Source organism: Perca flavescens, chromosome 9 (assembly GCF_004354835.1).
Source record: "Perca flavescens isolate YP-PL-M2 chromosome 9, PFLA_1.0, whole genome shotgun sequence".
NCBI classification, from domain to species: Eukaryota; Metazoa; Chordata; class Actinopteri; order Perciformes; family Percidae; genus Perca; species Perca flavescens.
In genome coordinates, this window is record NC_041339.1 from 24,639,139 (window position 1) to 24,659,561 (window position 20,423).

General features: G+C 38.7%; 1 protein-coding gene across 1 annotated transcript; it reads left to right on the forward strand.

Moving 5' to 3' along the window:
• Positions 1-12,067: 12,067 nt before the first annotated feature.
• LOC114562172 (disabled homolog 1) lies at positions 12,068-19,998 on the forward strand. Its single transcript, XM_028588480.1, has 8 exons — positions 12,068-12,133; positions 14,281-14,379; positions 15,969-16,100; positions 16,206-16,292; positions 16,408-16,455; positions 16,590-16,652; positions 17,203-17,293; positions 19,302-19,998. Exons 1-8 carry the CDS (start codon positions 12,104-12,106, stop codon positions 19,697-19,699), a joined length of 948 nt encoding a protein of 315 aa, XP_028444281.1. The 5' UTR covers positions 12,068-12,103; the 3' UTR covers positions 19,700-19,998.
• Positions 19,999-20,423: the final 425 nt, after the last annotated feature.

Consider the following 20,423-nt stretch of genomic DNA (forward strand, 5'->3'; position numbering starts at 1 on the left):
ACAATTATTTAAAGAAAGGCAACATCAAAAAGAAAGATTTCAGCCTTGATTTGAAAGAACTGAGAGTTGCGACGGACCTGCAGTTTTCTGGGAGTTTGTTCCAGATATGTGGAGCATAAAAACTGAACGCTGCTTCCCCCTGTTTAGTTCTGACTCTGGGGACAGCAAACAGACCTGTCCCAGACGACCTGAGAGGTCTGGCTGGTTCGTAATGTATTAGCAGATAAAAAATGTATTTTGGCCCTAAACCGTTTAGTGATTTATAAACCAGCAAAAGTATTTTGAAATAAATTCTTTGAGGCACTGGAGGCCAGTGTAAAGACTTCAGAACTGGAGTGATGTGATCCACTTTCTTGGTCTTAGTGAGGAGCAGCAGTCTTCTGAATCAGCTGCAGCTGTCTGAGTGATTTTTTAGGGAGACCTGTAAAGACACCGTTACAGTAGTCAAGTCTACTGAAGATAAAAGCATGGACAACTTTTTCCAAATCCTGCTGAGACATAAGTCCTTTAACCCTTGATATATTCTTAAGTTGGTAATAGGCTGACTTTGTAATTGTATTAATGTGGCTGTTGATATTCAGATCTGAGTCCATGACTACACCAAGATTTCTGGCTTTGTCTGTTGTTTTTAACATTGTCATTAAAAACAACAGAAAAGGTGACGTCTTCATATTATCAAAAGCCCAAAGACATCCAAAGGCTATAGTATTTGTCCAACATCACCCGAATGTGTCCTCTGTGAGCTGCTCTCATTTGAACATATCAAGTTGGATTTAAAATTATATGAAACAAAGAATCCTCCTTTGTGAGAGGTATTTTTTTCATAAAATGAAAGGGTTTTGCTCTTTTAAAATGGATCAAACCGATTGTTTATAATTAGGGGTCCAAGCCCGAGGGGGCATGGGAACCGCGTAATGCAAGGCATCGCGGTTCACATCTCCAACGGAGCATGGAACCCTGTTGTTTTTCTAAGGATTATTTTTATTCTTCTCCGCCTAAAACTCCGACTACAGCCTTAAGCGTACATGGTGGGGAGTTGCCATTTTCAGGACTGGTCCAAAACTCTGCAAAGACCTCAGGCGCAAACATTGACCTACTTCCACCACTAGGTGGTGCTATAGCAGAAAAAAACGCGTTTGGCCCTATAACTCCCACACCGGACATTCAAAAACTATACATCTACGTGTTCCCTAGATCCAACTGAATCACGTGATATAGGCCACGCCCATTTCTTTTATGCGTGAAAAATCGCGATTTATCAAAAACTTACTTTTTCGAACTCCTCCTAGATCGTGCGACCGATCTGCACGAAACTTGGACCGTAGCATCTCCAGATTGACCTGACATAAAGTTGTAAAAAGAATTTTTATACGATAAAAATTGCGCATATAACGCACTAACTAATGCGTGTAGCTAACTATGAAAACACCAACTTTGCCACATCTCGGCCAAAATAAAAGCTATCAACGCCAAACTTTAGATTCTTCTTTGTCATTCTTTGCCTTCTGGAGAGCCCCCACGTGTTGTATGAAATTTGGTCACTAGGGGGCGCTACAAGTACAAAAAGTTTATATCTCATGAGCGGCTCATCCGATTTATACAAAATTTGATAGGTACCATTTAGGGCCAATCCTGAGGCCAACCCTAGAGTGGGGTACCAAGGGGTTAAAGTGGGCGTGACCTATAGGACCCATGTCTAAATTTACCACTTACACTAATGTGAACAACTTTAAATTTACAGGGTAGATGGACAATGGGTCATGGACCACACCTACCAAAAATCACACATGTGGACCACTAGGTGGCGCTATAATGTTTTTTTGTCTTTAACTTCCACATTACACATTAGAAATTCTTACATCCACATGTTCCTTGAATTAAGCTGAATTACCTGATATAGGCCATGCCCATTTCTGCTTAAAAGTTTTTTAGCAATATCGAGCAATGCGCAAAATCAACTTTTCCGACCTCGCCCTAGGCCATGTGACGGATCTGCACGAAACCTTGTAGATAGCATCTCCAGATAGACCTGACCAAAAGTTGTACAAAGAATTTTGCTTTGAAGTATGCGCATTTGACGACCAAACAAATTTTCATAGCTAGCTACCACACACATATCATATCATATCTCGGCCAAATTAACATTTATCAGCAAAGAACTTGAGATGCTTGTTCAACATCCCACTACGATGCTCTGTACCAAATTTGGACAAGATTGGCCGTTTATTTGTTTTGGCCAATAACTCAATGCAATTAAATGGGAAATTTGCAATTGCAATATCTCTGCCTCAGTAAAAGCAATCAACACAAAACTTGTGATGCTCGTTTGGCATGCTGCTCTGAGGCTCTGTACCAAATGTGGTGAAGATCGGCCATTAGGGGGCGCTATAGTCAACGTATAACAGTTTGGGCCTTTTAACCCCTTCTGAGGTCGAGCATGTTGTATACAACGCCAAACGGCACTTCTGATTCATAACTTTATAATTTCATAATGATAAATAGTCGAAAATTAGGGTCTTTTGGAGCTAAAAGCTAACAGTTGCCCCTTCCTGCTGATGTTTTTTTTTGGTCTTCCTAGCCCTTACAGAAGGTTTTGCATCCAGCCTGGAAGTCCAGAGTTTTTCGGGTCTTTGAGCCCTGTTAATCAATGTTAATGGCATATTTGCAGTGGGAATGTAACACAGACCTTGCAGCTCACACTTCTCAAGATTTACTGATGTTTGCCTCCTACCATTATGTTTTGGGTTTTGCTTTTGCGTGCTCCCCTGGTTTTCTACAATAAACAGACTTCTTAACCTGCCTGACAAAGTTTCTACAACCTTCACAGTGGACAAATACAACTCTTTTTCTCACTTTTTCAATCCAAAATCAACATGAATCATAGGCGCCGATACCATGGGTGCTCGAGCACCCACGGAAAATACTGACCACCCACGTGTGCCAGACTACCAGTATTCATTTAAAATTAAACATTGCAGTTGGTGCTAAGTGGATCGTCTGTCATAGTGCGATTGGTTATGTTGGTGGCATTGATACTTAATTTCCCACGAAGCTGATTGCGGTTACGTGTCAGTTAAAATTTTCATCTCCAATCCTATCTGTATTTGTGAGAATTGGCGCAGTCCTGAGTTAAAAGCCAACTTTACAGCTAAATTATTGAGTTAATAGGAGTGTGTGTTCGCGTCAGCCGCTGTCCATTTCCTAAGGTACTGAAATGCAAACAATTTTTGACTACTTTTATTTTTTTTTAAAGGGCGTGCCCCTGTGAGCACCCACAGAAGAAAACTAAATCGGCGCCTATGACACCATTTACAACAACCTGACCACCTCTCCTGCTCCTTCAACCACCACACCTGCCTCCCCCCCCACCCGCTCAGTCACTCTCTCATTTCTCTCTGCTGTCCCCTGTGGTCAGGGGGGTTAAGTAGTTTGTTTATTGTAGATAATTGTTAAAGGTAGTTTGTACATGCATGGAGATGAACTGTAAACCACTACATTTGCAATGGCAGGGTACAGCAGACCTTGTGCATCAAACCTCTCGATATTCACCAACGTTTGCCCCCCCCCGCGTAATGCTTCAGGTCCCGCATTGGTGCAGCTCCCTGGGTCATTGGGGGCGACTGGCACTGGTGACTTTTAAGGTATGGACTAGCATCTTATTTATTGTGTGCATATATATATATATACTGTGTGTGTATATATATATATATATACACACACAGTACATTCATATTTACTAAACATGCACATAATCAACAAGAGAAAGGGAAGAACAAGAAAACACAGATACACATACACATGCCCATATATACATACTGTACATACACACACACACCTACATGCATATGCATATACACATACAAAAAAAATTAAAATTCCAGTATTTTTAGACTGGCTAAGTTTAGACTATATTTCAAGGCCAAAATTTTAAATAAATTAAAGCTTCAACATTTCTCCCACAGAATTGAATTTATTCTTAGCAGTGTAAAGGACCCTATGAAACTCCATTTAAGCCTTCATAATGGAAACAAGTTACAGAAAGTATTTCTCAATAGACGCGAGGAAATGTGTTACGTGAAAAATCCAATTCATTAAAAAAATGTGAGCCTTTTTTGATTTCAGTTCACAAATTCTGTTTCAATGATTCAGAAAGAAAAAGAGGGTTTACCTTCCTACTGTATCAAAATAAGTGGCTTTAAAGAGCAATGGAGGAATATGACTCACAAATCAGCCAACTTGATGACAAAGAGAACGAAATACAAGTTAAGAAATCCTGGTCACAGTGCAGGGCCGTGGATCCTCCCAGCTCGGCCTGTGTGAGCCACATTGTTTGACTTCTTCATCATCTCCATTGTCACTGTTGTTCTTTTTAAAAGAGAAACTTAAAACCCCCTCAGTACTGTTGTGACAGTAATCTACCGTACATCCTGTCTTTGGTGGTTTTTCAAAGTGGATTGAATCAGATATTTTATGTCCTCAGGCTACTAACGTTTCTGCCAATTGACCTAAATCGTTTGGGTTTGCATATTATTTTGACTTTTAATAAGAAAACTCATTTAGAGGAGCTTTTTGGGAAATCCGTGCTTAATCTGACATGAAACTATAAGTGTTTATTTGGGTTTTCAACAAATTAGCTTTGCTTCCTGAGAAAATGTTTCAACATGCAGAAACGCTTCTTAGCTAACTTAGTTAACATGTCATCTGGGTCATAAATATTTATCTGAGAAAGTGCATCGCTTGCATTTTGATCCCTCGTAAGTGGAGAGTAAAGAGAGAGGCAGTTTCATGACTGAGACTTTTCTCCACAAAACAGCCACTTGTTTGCTCTCACACGGTTTTCAGCCTTCTGGGTAACAATTCCGAATATGTATGAAAGGAAAAAACAGGGATAAAAGAAGTATTCAGATAAGGAATACATTTTTGGAAGTAAAATTATTTATTAGAGTTAGATGAGAAGATCGACACAAATGGGGGTTCAAAAGGGACCCACAGCTCAATTTTGCCAGATAAATCTGGCCCTGACTTGAGCCCATTTTGTGTTGAATGTTGAATTTTGAATGTTAATCTGCATAGTGACAAGTAATTATTGCTGTCAGATACAGTACGTAGTGGACTAAAAAGTAGGCCCTACTGTAGCACCAAAGGGATTTTGGAACACAAAAGAAGAGGTGAAAAAATAATGAATATTTATATTCCACTTGATCCAGTATATTTTTACTGAAGATCAGAAACCAATGATAAAGACTGCAGAAAATGTTCTGCATACTTTAAATGGTTGCCACAAATATTATGACTATTGCATAACTGGATAAATGTACCAAACTTAAGTCAAAGGTCTTTTATTTTATTTTTATTTTTTAAACAAATTCAGTGGTGCAGTGCATGAGGCTATGAATGCCTGAATAAAAGGACTTGAAGTGTAGTTTATTTAGTTTTTCTGATAAAGGAAATCATTAAAATGACACACATGCAGACATTCCTGAGAGAGTGAACAGTCAGTGGTGGTTTAAAGGAGCACTCCACAGGTTTTATAAATGACGTTCAGTTTACTAATCACGAGGAGTAAACCACCCAGCCTGAGAAAACAGTATACATGAGTATAACGTCTTCTATGACTCTGGAGATTTGTAGATCTGAGAAAATAACCATGATGATGTCATTTTCTTTAGCAGTAAGCCTGTGTTAAAAACTGGAGGCATGGAGTTCCACATAAGAGGGTATTTAGTTGGCGGTGGAGGGGGGGGGGTTTCCTATGAAAAATGCCATTGAGTTGACACGCTAAACTGAGATGGTGACTATGGTAAAATGATTTATTTTTAAATTGTTACTGTAGAATTAAATTTTGCGCATGTTAGCATGCTGACGTTAGTGATTAGCTGTAGGCTCTAAGTCTTGTTTTGAGCTGTAACGTTACTTTATGGAAATGCTATACTAAAGTACTAGAAATTAAATTATACATGAATAATGAAGTCCAAATTTGTTAATTTTGTCACAAATCAACTAACAATCCTATTGTAAGTGGTATACACGAGACATAACATAACTTTATTATTATTTCGGGAGTAAGATGTTCTTTCTCTCTGGTTCATGAACCCTTCAAAATCCTTTCAAGTAAAGATTTAATAGTCACTTTTTAAACAGCACTTTATTAACATTTCCTGTTTTTTGGTTCCTCTCAATTATCCTTCCTGCAGAGGTTTTCAACTAGCTTGGATATTTTTTTTGGCAGCCAGACACATTTATTGTAACTACAATTTTAAGAAAATACCAAGAAAACGAGCATGTCCTTGAGGGAAACACATGACCTTACACTCATCCCCAGAGAGGGACAGCACCATGTGCTTTCTACCCTGCCGATTAGAGCCTCTCCAGTCTTATATGAGAGTTCCCATGTATTTGGGACTCCCAGCAGATGTTAATACATCACCCATGAGTCTGCAGTCTGACCTTTGACTCTGAGAAATTCCGGCTGTGAGTCGAGCCGAGCAACGGGGTCAGAGCAGAGACACGCTCCCAGCAGGTGAGGTCGATCGAACGGTTTCTCTTCTGCTTTTCAGCAAACAAAAACACAGATTGCTTCAACCTGGAGATGCTTTTTCTTTGCACTTTTTAAAAGGCTGACATTCTTTGATTTTCTCTACACCAACCCTGCTTTCTTTTTCTCAAGCTGCTGAACTGATGTGACATGCTCTCTTGCAGCAGACAAGTGTGACAGCCACATTGCCCTCACTGCATCTTGAAGCCACCCAGCCTTGATTTTCCAAACAGACCTCATCATGATGGAGACGGAGCAAACGCCTGGGAGTTGTCATACCCCGGGCCAAACTTCTGTCAGGACCTGGCTCTCCTCCAGCATAAGAGGTACGAATGCTCAGCTGCAGTTGACCGCCAGGATTGGTTTTCAGACAAAAATTAAACTCAGAGATTTGACACAATATGTAACCTATGACCTAAACAAAACTGCTGAACGCACAGTTTCTTAAACTTTTCTTCAGTAGTACTACTTCAATAGTAGTTACAACATAATCCAAATGGATTCTTCCTTTGTGTTTTTATATTATACTAGTGTGATCTTAATTAAAAAAAAAAAAAAACTCCACACAGATAAAACATTATATCTACATCATCTCTAAAAACACAGTTGCTCTCAATAACAACCCTCTCCAGAAGTAATCTATTAGGCTTTCACAAATAAATACAATATACCTATAGAAAGTGTTAAGGTGACATCCTATTTTTAACCACATGGACTTTAAATTAACTTGATTTATACTGTAATAAAACCAAAAACTATTATAAATCCGAATCCGAAAGTAGGAAGAAGAAAAGAAATGTATGTATCCAGTGTTTTGGAAGCTTGTGTCATACTAGAGACTAACTGTGTCTTCAGATAGAAAACGAAGCAATCTCGCTGTCCACAAAATTCTCTTTTCTTCTGTCTGAACACAAATCACGATATCTCTGCATAAGCTGCTTTAGTTTTGACCCTTCTTATTTTAAATGTGTCTCTTGTGAATCCCCCAACTTTATTGAAGTTTGATACTAATTCACTGGAGTACACCTTTAATAAATATAAATAATTACTTTCAATTATTGAGTGTTTATAACATGAGAAGATTCACTCTGTAAAAGTGAATTACACCTTTTGTTTTAGCTTGGTGACACAGCTTTGTGATTAGAAATTACACACACATGGCAATTGGATATTAGATATATCATTTTGAAATTAATCGGTACATATGTATAACTTACAAAACAGTAGACAGTACAGTATGTCCCCTGTTCTAATCTGTGAGTTTGTTAATATCTGAGGGGAAACGGGTTCATGTTGCTCAAAAACCAACATCTTTTTCAAACAGCTGGTTCGTCAACATGCTGACTCTTCTTGTCTCTGTAAGCCTCAGAAATGTAAGTCTTACACAATCCGTTTTACACACTTCTCATGTTAACCATTATCCATCATAAAAATTATGATTTTATGAGAATGTGATCACTTTGAGTGATGTTCTGTGCCTATAAAAAGAGCATTAAACCTGCAGTAGTGATACGTTGATGATAAAAAAAACTGGAGCAAGGATAAACTTCTGAAATCAGATGTTGTGCTCAACTAATTTACAAAATCAAATACGTACAGTGAGGAAAATAAGTATTTGAACACCCTGCTATTTTGCAAGTTCTCCCACTTAAAAATCCAGAAATCACAATGTATGATTTTTAAACTATTTATTTGTATAATACAGCTGCAAATAAGTATTTGAACACCTGAGAAAATCAATGTTAATATTTGGTACAGTAGCCTTTGTTTGCAAGTACAGAGGTCAAACGTTTCCTGTAGTTTTTCACCAGGTTTGCACACACTGCAGGAGGGATTTTGGCCCGCTCCTCCACACAGATCTTCTCTAGATCAGTCCGGTTTCTGGGCTGTTGCTGAGAAACACGGAGTTTGAGCTCCCTCCCAAGATTCTCTATTGAGTTTAGGCCTGGACACTGGCTAAGCCACGCCAGAACCTTGATATGCTTCTTACAGAGCCACTCCTTGGTTATCCTGGCTGTGTGCTTTGGGTCATTGTCATGTTGGAAGACCCAGCCTCGACCCATCTTCAATGCTCTAACTTAGGGAAGGAGGTTGTTCCCCAAAATCTCGCAATACATGGCTCCGGTCATCCTCTCCTTAATACAGTGCAGTCGCCCTGTCCCATGTGCAGAAAAACACCCCCAAAGCATGATGCTACCACCCCCATGCTTCACAGTAGAGATGGTGTTCTTGGGATGGTACTCATCATTCTTCTTCCTCCAAACACGGTTAGTGGAATTATGACCAAAAAGTTCTATTTTGGTCTCATCTGACATTTTAAAGGCAGACTAACAGGTCTTTGAGGGTCAGAATTCTAGCTGATAGACAGGTGTTCAAATACTTATTTGCAGCTGTATCATACAAATAAATAGTTAAAAAATCATATATTGTGATTTCTGGATATTTTCTTTTTAGATTATGTCTCTCACAGTGGACATGCACCTACGATGACAATTTCAGACCCCTCCATGATTTCTAAGTGGGAGAACTTGCAAAATGTGGTGGTCAAATACTTATTTTCCTCACTGTATATCCACTCTCCGCTCGACTGGTGATATAGAGTTGTTGTAGTTCACTAATGCAGGGGTGCCTTAACATGCAGAGCTTTAAAAGTGATCACAAGCGTTTTGAACTGGATTCTAAATTTTATGAGAGGTGTCACATATGACTTTTGAAAGGGAAGAGTTTCAGAGACATTGTGGACAACTTGTGAGGGATACAGGGACATCTTCTGAGCAAAGTAAACAACAATTTGTTGTGATTTATTCCTGTGCCCTTTAGTGTAATTTTGTATTGACTCCTTTTGGTCTAGTTGGGTTTGGTTTATTGTGAATATTTATATATTATATATATTATATTATATTAAATATAACATATTAGACTTTGTGTTCGATAGAACGATAAAGTCCTGGACTTATTTATGTTGTTTACCCAATGTTTTCACAGACCCACCAAATTTTATCAAGATGGAGACAGATATTTGTTGACCAAAGATATAATAAAAACTTAAAATTGGAACATTGAATCATAAAAGCAAGAGATACATAGCAATACTTAGCGGGCAGCCCGGGCACACCAAAAACCATATCATTAGGCAAGGCAAGGCAAGTCAGCTTTATTTGTATAGCACATTTCAGCAACAGGGCAATTCAAAGTGCTTTACATAAAACATTAAAGAGCAATTAAAAACGATTAAAAATATTCGAACATTGAAAACAGATAAAAGACGAGAATTAAATTTACAGTGCAGTATAAGAACAAGTTAACAGAGTCCAACTCGGGCCTCCCAGAGGACTTATGTTTTCTGTTGCAACTCAGGTTCCAAACCTGGCCTCCCAGAGGACTTAACTTAGCCAGTTCCAAACTGGGCCTTCGAAAGAACTTAACAAGTAAACCGAGTCCAACTCGGGCCTTCCAAAGGAAATTAAAGGTCCCATGACATGGTGCTCTTTGGATGCCTTTATATAGGTCTTACTGGTCCCCTAATACTGTATCTGAAGTCTCTTTCCCAAAATTCAGCCTTGGTGCAGAACTACAGCCACTAGAGCTAGTCCCACAATGAGCTTTCCTTAGTATGTGTCATTTCTGTGTCTGTATTATTATTATTATTATTATTATTATTATTATTATTATTATTATTATTATTATTATTGACTGACTTAGAAAAGTTCATCCATGCTTTTATTATACATGCTTGATTATTGTAATGCTCTGTACTCTGTCACTTGTAAGGGAAACATTCATAGACTGCAGCTTATTCAAAATGCTGCCTCAAGGCTTTTAACGGCACTAAGAGGAGTGACCACATCACACCAATCCTTACTGCCCTTCACTGTATACCAGTGAGTTTTGGAATTTATTTTAAGATTTTACTACATGTTTATTAAAGCCCTGAACGGCCTGGCTACTGCCTATGTCTGTGATTTGCTAACTCCCTACGAGCCAGACCGATGCCTGAGCTCCTCTGTCAGGGCTCTACCAAGGGTTCCAAATCTCGTCTTGTCACTAAAAGTGATGGGGCCTTTGCTGTTCGAGCCCCTCAGTTGTGGAACTCCCTGCCTGGAGATCCCAGGCAGGCAAACTATGTGGCTTCTTTAAACTATGTGGATCAGTCACTCTGTCAGATCCACATCACAATTGAGTTTTATACTTGCCATCGTGTCTCTGTAGAGAAATTAAACTTACCATCAAAAGTCAATGTTACCGACATTTGACAGAGGCAGGTTGTGGATGTTCTCTCCCCGTTTCTCAGGGTTAACGTGTTTAGTTGGTTTGGCTCAATGGGTTTTAGACAAAAAGACTTGTTAGGTAAGGTTTTAGGTAAGCTTTGCAATTTATATATGCCTAATGAGCTTTTAGCTGGCAATGGGAGACTTTTGTATTTTAAAAAAACAGAGTAGACAAACTTGCTTATCTTAAAAATTATTTTAACAAGGATGAGTTTATTGCTTTTTAAGTTGTTGTAAGAGAATTATTATTTTAAAACTCATCTAAGCTTGAGCTAGTCCATCAGTGAGATATCCATGTAGTAAGTCTATCCTGCAGCCATTGTTTGAACTGTATCATGTATCCTCCAGCCTTTTATTGCACCCTTTTTTGCCAACTCTTCATATCAGTCCTCTCCAGAGCTCCTCCAAATAACAGGAAAGAGTTTTGTTGCCAGTCATCTGTCATAGGAGGGAATACATTACCAAAGTTGAACATTGTCAGCAGAATATTTATATCTCACTCACTTCAGAAACTCCACACCCAACACAGCAGTAACAAGTGGGCGAATTTGTTAATGCCTGACTGAAAATATAATATATTACTTTCATCAAACTGGCAGCCTGTGTTCCAAAGAAGGAACTGTTTGTTGTGCATTTTAAAGGTTGTTTGGCGTTTGACAACAACCAGCTCAGGTCACTGACTGACTTTGTATTGGGCAGTGAAATGCAGATTTGTATTTGTGCTGAACATTAAAGTAAACAGTGACTAAAAGCTAGTAAATTCTTTCACAACACAATGAAGCTATTTAAGAGCCGACCTTTGTTACAAAAACACATACTGACATTTCCATAATCACTAAATGACTCCAGGAAATGAGATTAAACATTGACAAGGATCAGTCAGACGCTCACTCAGCAATTTCCCTACACCCTCAGGAAACACATTGAGACAATATAAACACTAACAAACTTACAAACACACAAATACATATACACTCACAAAACACATATACTACACTTTGTACAAACACAGAGGCATTAGCGTAAAAGACACAGAAGTGAAAACATAATAAAAACACAAATACACATGTACTTTAATCAGATTATGACACACAAACAAAATTAATATACAAAAATACACAAGAACGGCATATTCTTCCTCTCACACAGATTAATCCTCATAGTTTGACCCTTTATCTGACCTCTCTCATGTTTCCCAGCAGCACCCAGTGACACCACATCGCGTTTCCATGGAGACGGGGTTCGCTACAAAGCCAAGCTGATCGGCGTTGACCCGGTACCCGACGCACAGGGAGAAAAGATGTGCTGGGACTCTATGATGAAGCTGAAGGTAGTCAGTCTGTCCTCCATAGCCAATACAAACATACCCTCTGTTTCCTCTTATTCCATCTGGTTAACAATTTGTGAGACGATCTTCTTGTCCTCCACAACTGCAGTAAATTTATCAGGAAAGAGGCCTGTATTGAATGAAATCCTTCTGCAGATAAATTATCTTCTATTTCACACCAGTGGCATTAAAATGGTATTTGGTGAACTAATGAAGACTGCATTTGACCAATATTTCTACTATATTTAATACTGACAATTCCATCCAAATACAGTGATAGTGATATTTCACCAAAACAATATTTGGTGAGACTTTTTGGGTGCTGATCAACAGAAAAAGAGCAATCAAAGCAATAGCAGATCTGTGAAGGAACTGCTTAAAAACAACAATGTCTCTAGATCCCAGACCAGAGTCCAGATTCGAGTCCAATAAAACATTTAAGTGGACCAAGTCATCCAGAGGAAGCTGTCCCCATGCTCTTGCTTTACCGAGTCCCAAAAGTAGATTTAATTCAGTAAATATCAAGTTTATAGTAAACACTAAGTGTAACCAGTGTTACACTGACATTTGCTAAGTTGCTTTAAACACATAGTACAGCCAACGCTGAATGTCATTAGTTTTGAAGGCGTTTGGTTATAAACCAAAGTATTGGAAAAATAGAAATTTCTACCTGACGATGCCGGTGGAAGATGAAAAGTCAGAGATTCATCAAAGTGATTACAATTCAGCCTGAGGGGCACATACATGTTTGCACCAAAATTGTATGGCAATCCGTTCACTAGTAAACCTCATGGCGGCACTAGAAGGAAGAGTCAGGGGATTATCAAAGTCTGTCAGGTTCATCCTCTGGGCACAATCAATCATGTCTGTACAATATTGCATCTTAAAGCTATAGTGCGTAGTTTCTGTCGCCCCCATGAGGAATTCTAAGTAATGACAACAACAATGTTGGCACGTCCACATAATACAAGCCTTACGTGATTGCACACGCGCCCCCACCCCTCCTCGATGCAGTTGCTAGTAGCCAAAGAGGACACGGAGGATTAAAAAAACATGATGGACTCTTCAGAAGAGGTAATTATCTTCACTGGAGTTTCTGCGTGGGAAAGTCACGGACAACACAATCTTCTGAACATAGCCATACAGCAATATACGGACGGAGTTGTGTGGAGCTGATAGTCTTAATTAGCTTTGTAGCATCTCATTTGGCAATGGCTTGACTGTAATGGACGTTTATTAATATCAAAAAGTTACGCACTAAAGCTTTAATTTATAAAATAGTTGTTGCGATATTTGTTTATTATTATTTTTGGCTTTTATTTTAACAGTAAGTGTTGAGAGACAACACAGGCCCCCGGCCAGCAGTCGAATTGTGGACACTGCAGTTATGTGGCATGAATAATGGTTAATACTTATGCAAACAAGTATTTATTATTTGTAAATAATTTAGACGACGTTTTCACAAACCTGTTTTCACATTGACATTAAAGGATATTTTTCTGTGGATCACTGTAAAAAAAGCGAATACACATTAAATCTACTTTGCTTGAATGCTGTAAGACAATAAAAAATGAGAACTTCCAAGGAGTAGATCACATTTTATCGGCACATTAGTTTTAGGCTCATTGCAACTTCTACCTCAGTCACAGGTACTTTTCTTCGAGTTTATAAACTATAGAAAATGAACTGGGTTCCAAAAGGAGTTGTGGGAAAATTCCTGCAGTGGAAAAGGGGGCTTCTAATACATATGACATCCTGCTCACCCCTGACATGTCAGTGACTTCAGGCCCTACAATCTCACAGGACTTTGCAAGATCTAGTGGGAACATAAATCCATGTAACAGACATGGTCCACAGGGGATGAACACTTCTTAGAGGGAACTGTGTTTGAAAAACAATTAGTTATAGTCAGTTATTTTGAAAAAGAAAATGACGAAAATTCTGCATAACAGTTACAAGTCAAAAGCTGTAATTAGAGAACGTGTCATCAGTTACAACTCATTCAGTCAGTTACTACACATAGTGGCTTTAGTACATTAGTATAAACATTTAGTTAATTGGTATAAACATTGGTATTAACATTAAGTCCACTTTTGGATGTGTCAGCTGTGCTTCTATTTTAAACAAGTCAAACCCTTTTTGTGTGTTAGGGCTTTGATGCAGCAGCAAGGAAACAAGGGAAACACAAGCAGAGAGTTTGGTTGAAAGTTTCCTCCAGTGGCCTGAGAATCGTGGATGAAAGGACTGGGGTGAGTTGTGTTGTCCTGTAGCTGTAGTGCCCCCCCTGGGGTTGATGGTTAATCTAGAAAATGTTCTCTTTCTTGTAGGCAACCACAACGACCATTGTGGTTTTCGAGTGGACAAAAAAATATATATATTTCATGCAAAACTAATGCCAGATAACGTTTCCATTTTTTTTTACTTTTCCAATTAAATTCTCCTGTGGGAGGTAAAGCAGATTTTATTTTGCAACTGACATTGATCAGTGCCATAAAACTTCTAGAGTCTAGTCTAGTTTAGCCCACCACAGATATATTATAAATGATCCCCCCTCAGTTAGATCTCTGTTTTCCCTCCTGAAAAGCAGAACGTTTTGGTATGTAGTCCTAGCCTGGTTGACACTAGACCCTTCTGAGTTGTAACTGAGAGTGGGTCTGGGGAAGGTTCATTCACAGCTCATTTCCAACGGGGTGTCACCAACGGACGCCGCTCAAATGCCTCTGGGCGCAATTGGATAGTCCTTCAACCAATCAAACCAACAATCCGCGTGACGTAGCAGCGACAGCGGCATCAACGGGTTGCTGGGCTTCGGTGGCCGTCACTGCGCTATCGTCATCGTGTAAAGCCCGCCTCAACGATTGTGAGGCTGGGCTTGAATGGGCTCTGGGCCAGACCGACTTGCAGAGCAAATCTCAAATTTGCCGGAAGTTCGTCAGGGTTTTCCCCAGGCTAATTTAGTCCATTATTTTCTTCCAATAAAAATCTGTTTAACACGTGGTGGTGGTGGTGGTAGTGGTGAATGAACCACCACTGTCTTTGACTCTCATCCCCCCACCCCCACCCCAAGTCTCTACACTTTCCTTCATCCTGGACTATATATCTGCCCATTGCAAATACTTTATATTTCTTACATTCTACACTCAACCTATTTGGCCTCCTTTTTACGTGCTAAACAGCTATTTTGTATATCTTTGTTTCGGTTTCGATATTTATTGTTTATTCTTTTTAATGTTCAATATGTTTGTCTGTTAATGTATGCACCAAATACCAAGGGAAATCCTACGTAAGTGTGAATAATTTATTGTGGCAATAAATGCTTTTCTGATTCTGTTCCTGAATTGAGGAAGTAGTGTTTCCTGTGTGAAATGGATGCTGCACTTTTTGTGGAAGTTGGTGATTGAAGATTATTTAAGTTTTGGTTCCACTTCTGCCCCTTCTTTTGGTCCAGTTTCTGGTGTGAGTGACACCACACATCACAAATCTTTGCCTGCACTGAATAATTCATAATCTCTGTTAGGGTCAAGGACAAAAATTGATGAGCAGGTTAATGGTGAGGAACCAAGAAAAAAAAAAAAAAAAACTACAATCAAGAAACATTCCCCCACAAAAGCTAGAGAAACAGAAACCCGTTGAGATCAGAAACCAGACCAAATAACTTGAACGTGGCTACATGTTATGGTTATGATATCTCAAATCTCCTTTTTTCCTTTGCTGTAATTGTAGTTTTCTACTTCCCCATTAGTTTGTTTTTATGATGAATGAATGAATATTGATGTAGTGGTTTGATACGTTGTAACATAACTAAAACCTCAAATCCTCTTTATTATCTGTGTTTTAGGCTGTACTTTATGACCATGACAGGAGCAGGATCAGCTCTTTAACAAAAGATAAGTCTGACCCCAGAGCTCTGGCCTACGTCTCCCAGCACCAAGACACCTACTGCCTCTTCTACATTAAGATGGCCAACCTGGTGACAGCACACAGTACTACATGTCATGTTTGTGCTGTTTACATTGTGCCACCCTGCACTGAATGTGTTTGGTCCGCAGTGTGACGTTTAATCTGTGTTTATCAGGCAGATCCGGTCCTGGTTGACATTGAGGAGGTTTGTCAGAATGTGGACGCAGAGACGCCACAAGAAGCTGCCGAAGCCCCGACACAAGTCAGACAAAATCTTGTGTTTATCAGTGTGTGTGTGTGTCTGGGGGGGGCGGTCTTTGATGTATGTGTGTTTACCACTGCGTTCAATTTTGTTTTTTTTGTTTGTGTTTTCCCAGAACAATTCCATACTGCTACTAAGTGACAGTTCAGCCCCTCCAGCTGAGGTAAATAAAATAATATAACAGCTCAACCCCCAAATCTTTTGCTGAGGTTTATCATTGAACATCTCTTTACGTATTTTATGTCACACATGTTGAAACAAAACTTTTGAGTGGACCAAATGTGTCGTTATTTTCAGGAACCAGCTTTTGAGGATGTTTTCAGTCCACGGCCGGATTCTTCATCAGGACAATCAAACCAGGTCAAATCAACAAAACAAAATATCACACATGAATGTTTAAATCCACTGTACTTCACATGAACCATGAGGGTTTCTGAACATGTTTTTCAAAATTGAACTACCAAATCATTGCAGTCAGAAGAACAGAAACATAAAACAATTGACATTTCAGAATTTCAATGTTTTCATCTCAAATAAAGTTGGTTAAATAACAAATCTCGAATAGTGTAGCTGACCTTTCAAGCTTAAACTGGCCATAGGTTTTGGACTATTAATGTGAGCTAGTTAGCCAGCTGCTCTCCTTCTAAGATTATGAACAATGTGAATGAATGAGAGGAGTTGATGCAATATTTCTATTTAGATTGTAATTTATTTATATGATTTGTCATTTCATGTCCGTTAACGTTTGCTAGTCAGCTATCATGTGGCTCTTAACAATGAGAAAAAAAACAGCTTAAACAACAGTCTTCCATATTACTGTTGGTTTAAATATATGGTGATTGAGAAATGTAAATGTATTATACTGTTATCAAATACTGTTGTCTGCCTGTTGTGTTTTTTCTGTGTACAGGCCTCTTTTAGTAATGAGTTGATGGAAGTCTTTTCCATCCAGAAGGAGGAGCCACTGATGGCCAACCAGAGCTCATGCACCAGTCAGCCAGGTTAGTTCTTCTTTACACTTCACAGTGTGTCAACAATAGATTAAGATATAAGTGCTGTGGAGACCGAAAACTACATTCACATCTCTATTGAAGAATGAATTACAATATTTCTGCAGCTAATTAAAACTAATTTTTTTATTCATTTTCCCATGATCTCCCTGTTCACGTCATGTTTAATATCCACAGTACGCTGGTAAGGAATTACATAATTACCACAATACAGCTGATAAAGAGCCACATTTGAAGGAATGTGTGTTTACTGAGTATCAATGATGGAATAAACAATCTCTCAACACATGCTCAGTTCCCACACTGAAATTATTATCTCAACCTCCTCAAGAGAAGAAATGATAAAATCACCATGTATGGAAATGTCTCAAGGACATGTTAATATGTGAATATGCAGCAGTGTGATGTTCTTATAGTGCAGCAAAGGTTAGTGGTGAGGTGGTGTAATGTACGCCTCCCACATCAGAGGCCCAGGTCTTCATCCTGTCTCTTGTGTTGGTCCTTTATTATCACTTAACAATGACACCTTTCACTGACCTTAACCAAGTGGTTTTACTTACTTCAATTGTCCACACATAGTTGGGATGCATGGATATTGTAAGAATAACCAGTTAATAATCAAAGAAAAAACATTGCCATTAAACAAATCCAGAGTTCGGCAAATCATCCAATATAAACTAAGGTTGTGGCTGCCTTGTAAAAGATATGAAATCCTACATTAACTTTCCAAATGATCATTACCAGGAAACATTAAGTATAAGTTTAGTTTAAAAAAGGAAACCAACCTGCAAGTTGCTTTTTTAAGTCTAAAAGAAAATCATAAAATAATGAAAAATCAAGTTTTGAAAAATGTCCATCATAGTGTCCCGGAACCCAAGGTGGCTCCTTTAAATTGCTTATTGTTAAAGTGCCCATATTATGAAGAAATATCCCTTTTTCTGGCATTTGGGATGTTATTTTGTGTCTCTGGTGTTTCCACACGCATACAAACTTTGAAAAAAAAACATCCATGCTGTTTTGAGTGAGATACGGGTTTCTGAATGTGTCCTGCCTTCAGTCTCCGGGTGAGCTGGTCAAAATCTGCATGGCTTTTTACGTCACTAGCCGAAAGGAGCTCGCTAACCACAACCGCTAGCATGCTACCTCGTTCTCAATGGCAAAGCACTGCTACAACACACACAACTTCACCATAATTTACAAAAGAACTACTTCCATGTGCGCCCTCGTTTAAAAGAAGTCTCCCAGCTAATCCTGCCTTGTAACTGACCGAAGTTGGAGAAACAGCCTTTCTTTTACTGTCTATGGAACTAGCTGACATGATCTACAATCTGAGCTACTGAGCATGTGCGAGTGCAATCAAAGTAGTACAGAAGAAGAAGAAAAGAGGTCTCACTCTGTAGCTAAAACAGAAACCAGGTGAAAAGAGGATCTGTAGCAGTGAGAGAGAGCTGTGCAGTACAACAAAAATATGGTGTTTTTTGAAAATTAAACCATGTAAACCTATTCTGGTACAACCTTAAAATACAATTATGAACCTGAAAATGAGCATAATATGGGCACTTTAAATAAATAAATGAATACAAATTATTTGACAGGAAATTTGTTTTCCTGTCTAGAGTTGGATCAAAGTATACCACTCTCAAATCTGTTCATTAAATATAAAGCCAGAGCTTGATTAGCTTAGCTTAGCATAAAGACTGTAAACAAGTAGCCTATATCTGTCTGAAGGTTAAATATTCTGCCTCCCAGCGTCGCTAACGCTCACTAATTAAAACATTGTATGTTTAATCTGTTCACGAACTGAAAATGTAAAAAGATGACAAGCTTTGGTATTACAAGAGTGACGTGCTGGAACTATTTTTTGAAGTGACTCCAGGAATTAATTTTTCATTTGACTTAACATTAATCAGCTAATCGTTTTAGCACATCAATTGTTTCGGAAGGCCAAGACAATATTTAGTTTTTCTTTATCTTCTTTTTCTTTCTTTTTTTCTTTTAGAGCCTCCACAGCCAACGCTCGGCACCTCTCAGATCCTCTCCCTGTTCCCCACACAGCCAGTAGGGGGCTCTCCATACTCCTCTCCCCCATACTCTCACACCAGCACCGTGCCCTGGGGCCAACAGGGGCTCCTGGGAAATCAGTGGGCAGGTCCAGCTGCGGCGCCCTGGCCCACAATGCCCAGCAGTATGGCATCATGGGCAACAACAGGCATGGCAGCGCCCCCTACAGGCGGACAGATTCTGGCTCAGGGGCCTCAGCCAGGAGTCATGGGGGGAGGAAATACACTTGCTTCACCCACTGCTGTCACCCCTTTAAACTCCTTCTACGCACCCGCTGGAGCAACAGGACCACTGCAGTCAGTGTCTCCCTCCTTAGAGCAGAATCCCTACCTGTGATGAACTGGTTAAAATGGGAAAATTGTTAATAAATTGAAAATTGCTGCTTATTGAGCATTATTAACCATGTTAATTTAATTTCAATTTAATTTCCTTTTTTTACTTGGACATATAATCAAATATTTGTGTTGCTATTCAAGTAAACTGGAAGATTTAAAAAATCAAACATGTGAGTCAGAGTTACGGTTTAACAATTACTGTCTGTTTAAACTGGACAACCTTTTCACTGCTCTTGTCTCATAAAAATAATAGTTGAAATCGTAAAGTAATATTATTACAGATCAATACTGATCACGTTAATTTTAACTGCTCATACTCAGTGTGTTCTGTTTTATGAGTTTTACCTGATACTTCAAACTCATTTATTTTCTTTATTTGGTTTCTACATGTTACTTTGCTTTTTCTGTATCAAATAAATTGAAATTTTCAAAAGTTTTCTTCAGGTTTGCTCATATACTGGACATGCAGAATAAAATACAGAGCATGCAAGGTAGCTCATTAAACTTTACTTTGTTTTATTTTCCTTCAGACTAAAGTATGACACTTTGTCTTGTGTTTTTTAACTGCAATTATGACATTCAGTTTTGCTGAAAAGAGAAAATGTATGTTGCCAGAAAGATAAAAGAAATAACATTGCATCACATGAAATGCCATCACAAAGTGCCCCCACATATTACTGTACATTTCCATACACATAATAAAAAAAACAATCTTTTAAAAATAA

Bases quoted from the DNA above. Each gene is read 5' to 3' on its own strand.
- LOC114562172 (XM_028588480.1), top strand. From the start codon at position 12,104: ATGTGCTGGGACTCTATGATGAAGCTGAAG. The intron at 12,134-14,280 runs GTAGTCAGTCTG...TTTGTGTGTTAG, and splicing joins ACTCTATGATGAAGCTGAAG to GGCTTTGATGCAGCAGCAAG. The intron at 16,101-16,205 runs GTGACAGCACAC...TGTGTTTATCAG, and splicing joins ACATTAAGATGGCCAACCTG to GCAGATCCGGTCCTGGTTGA.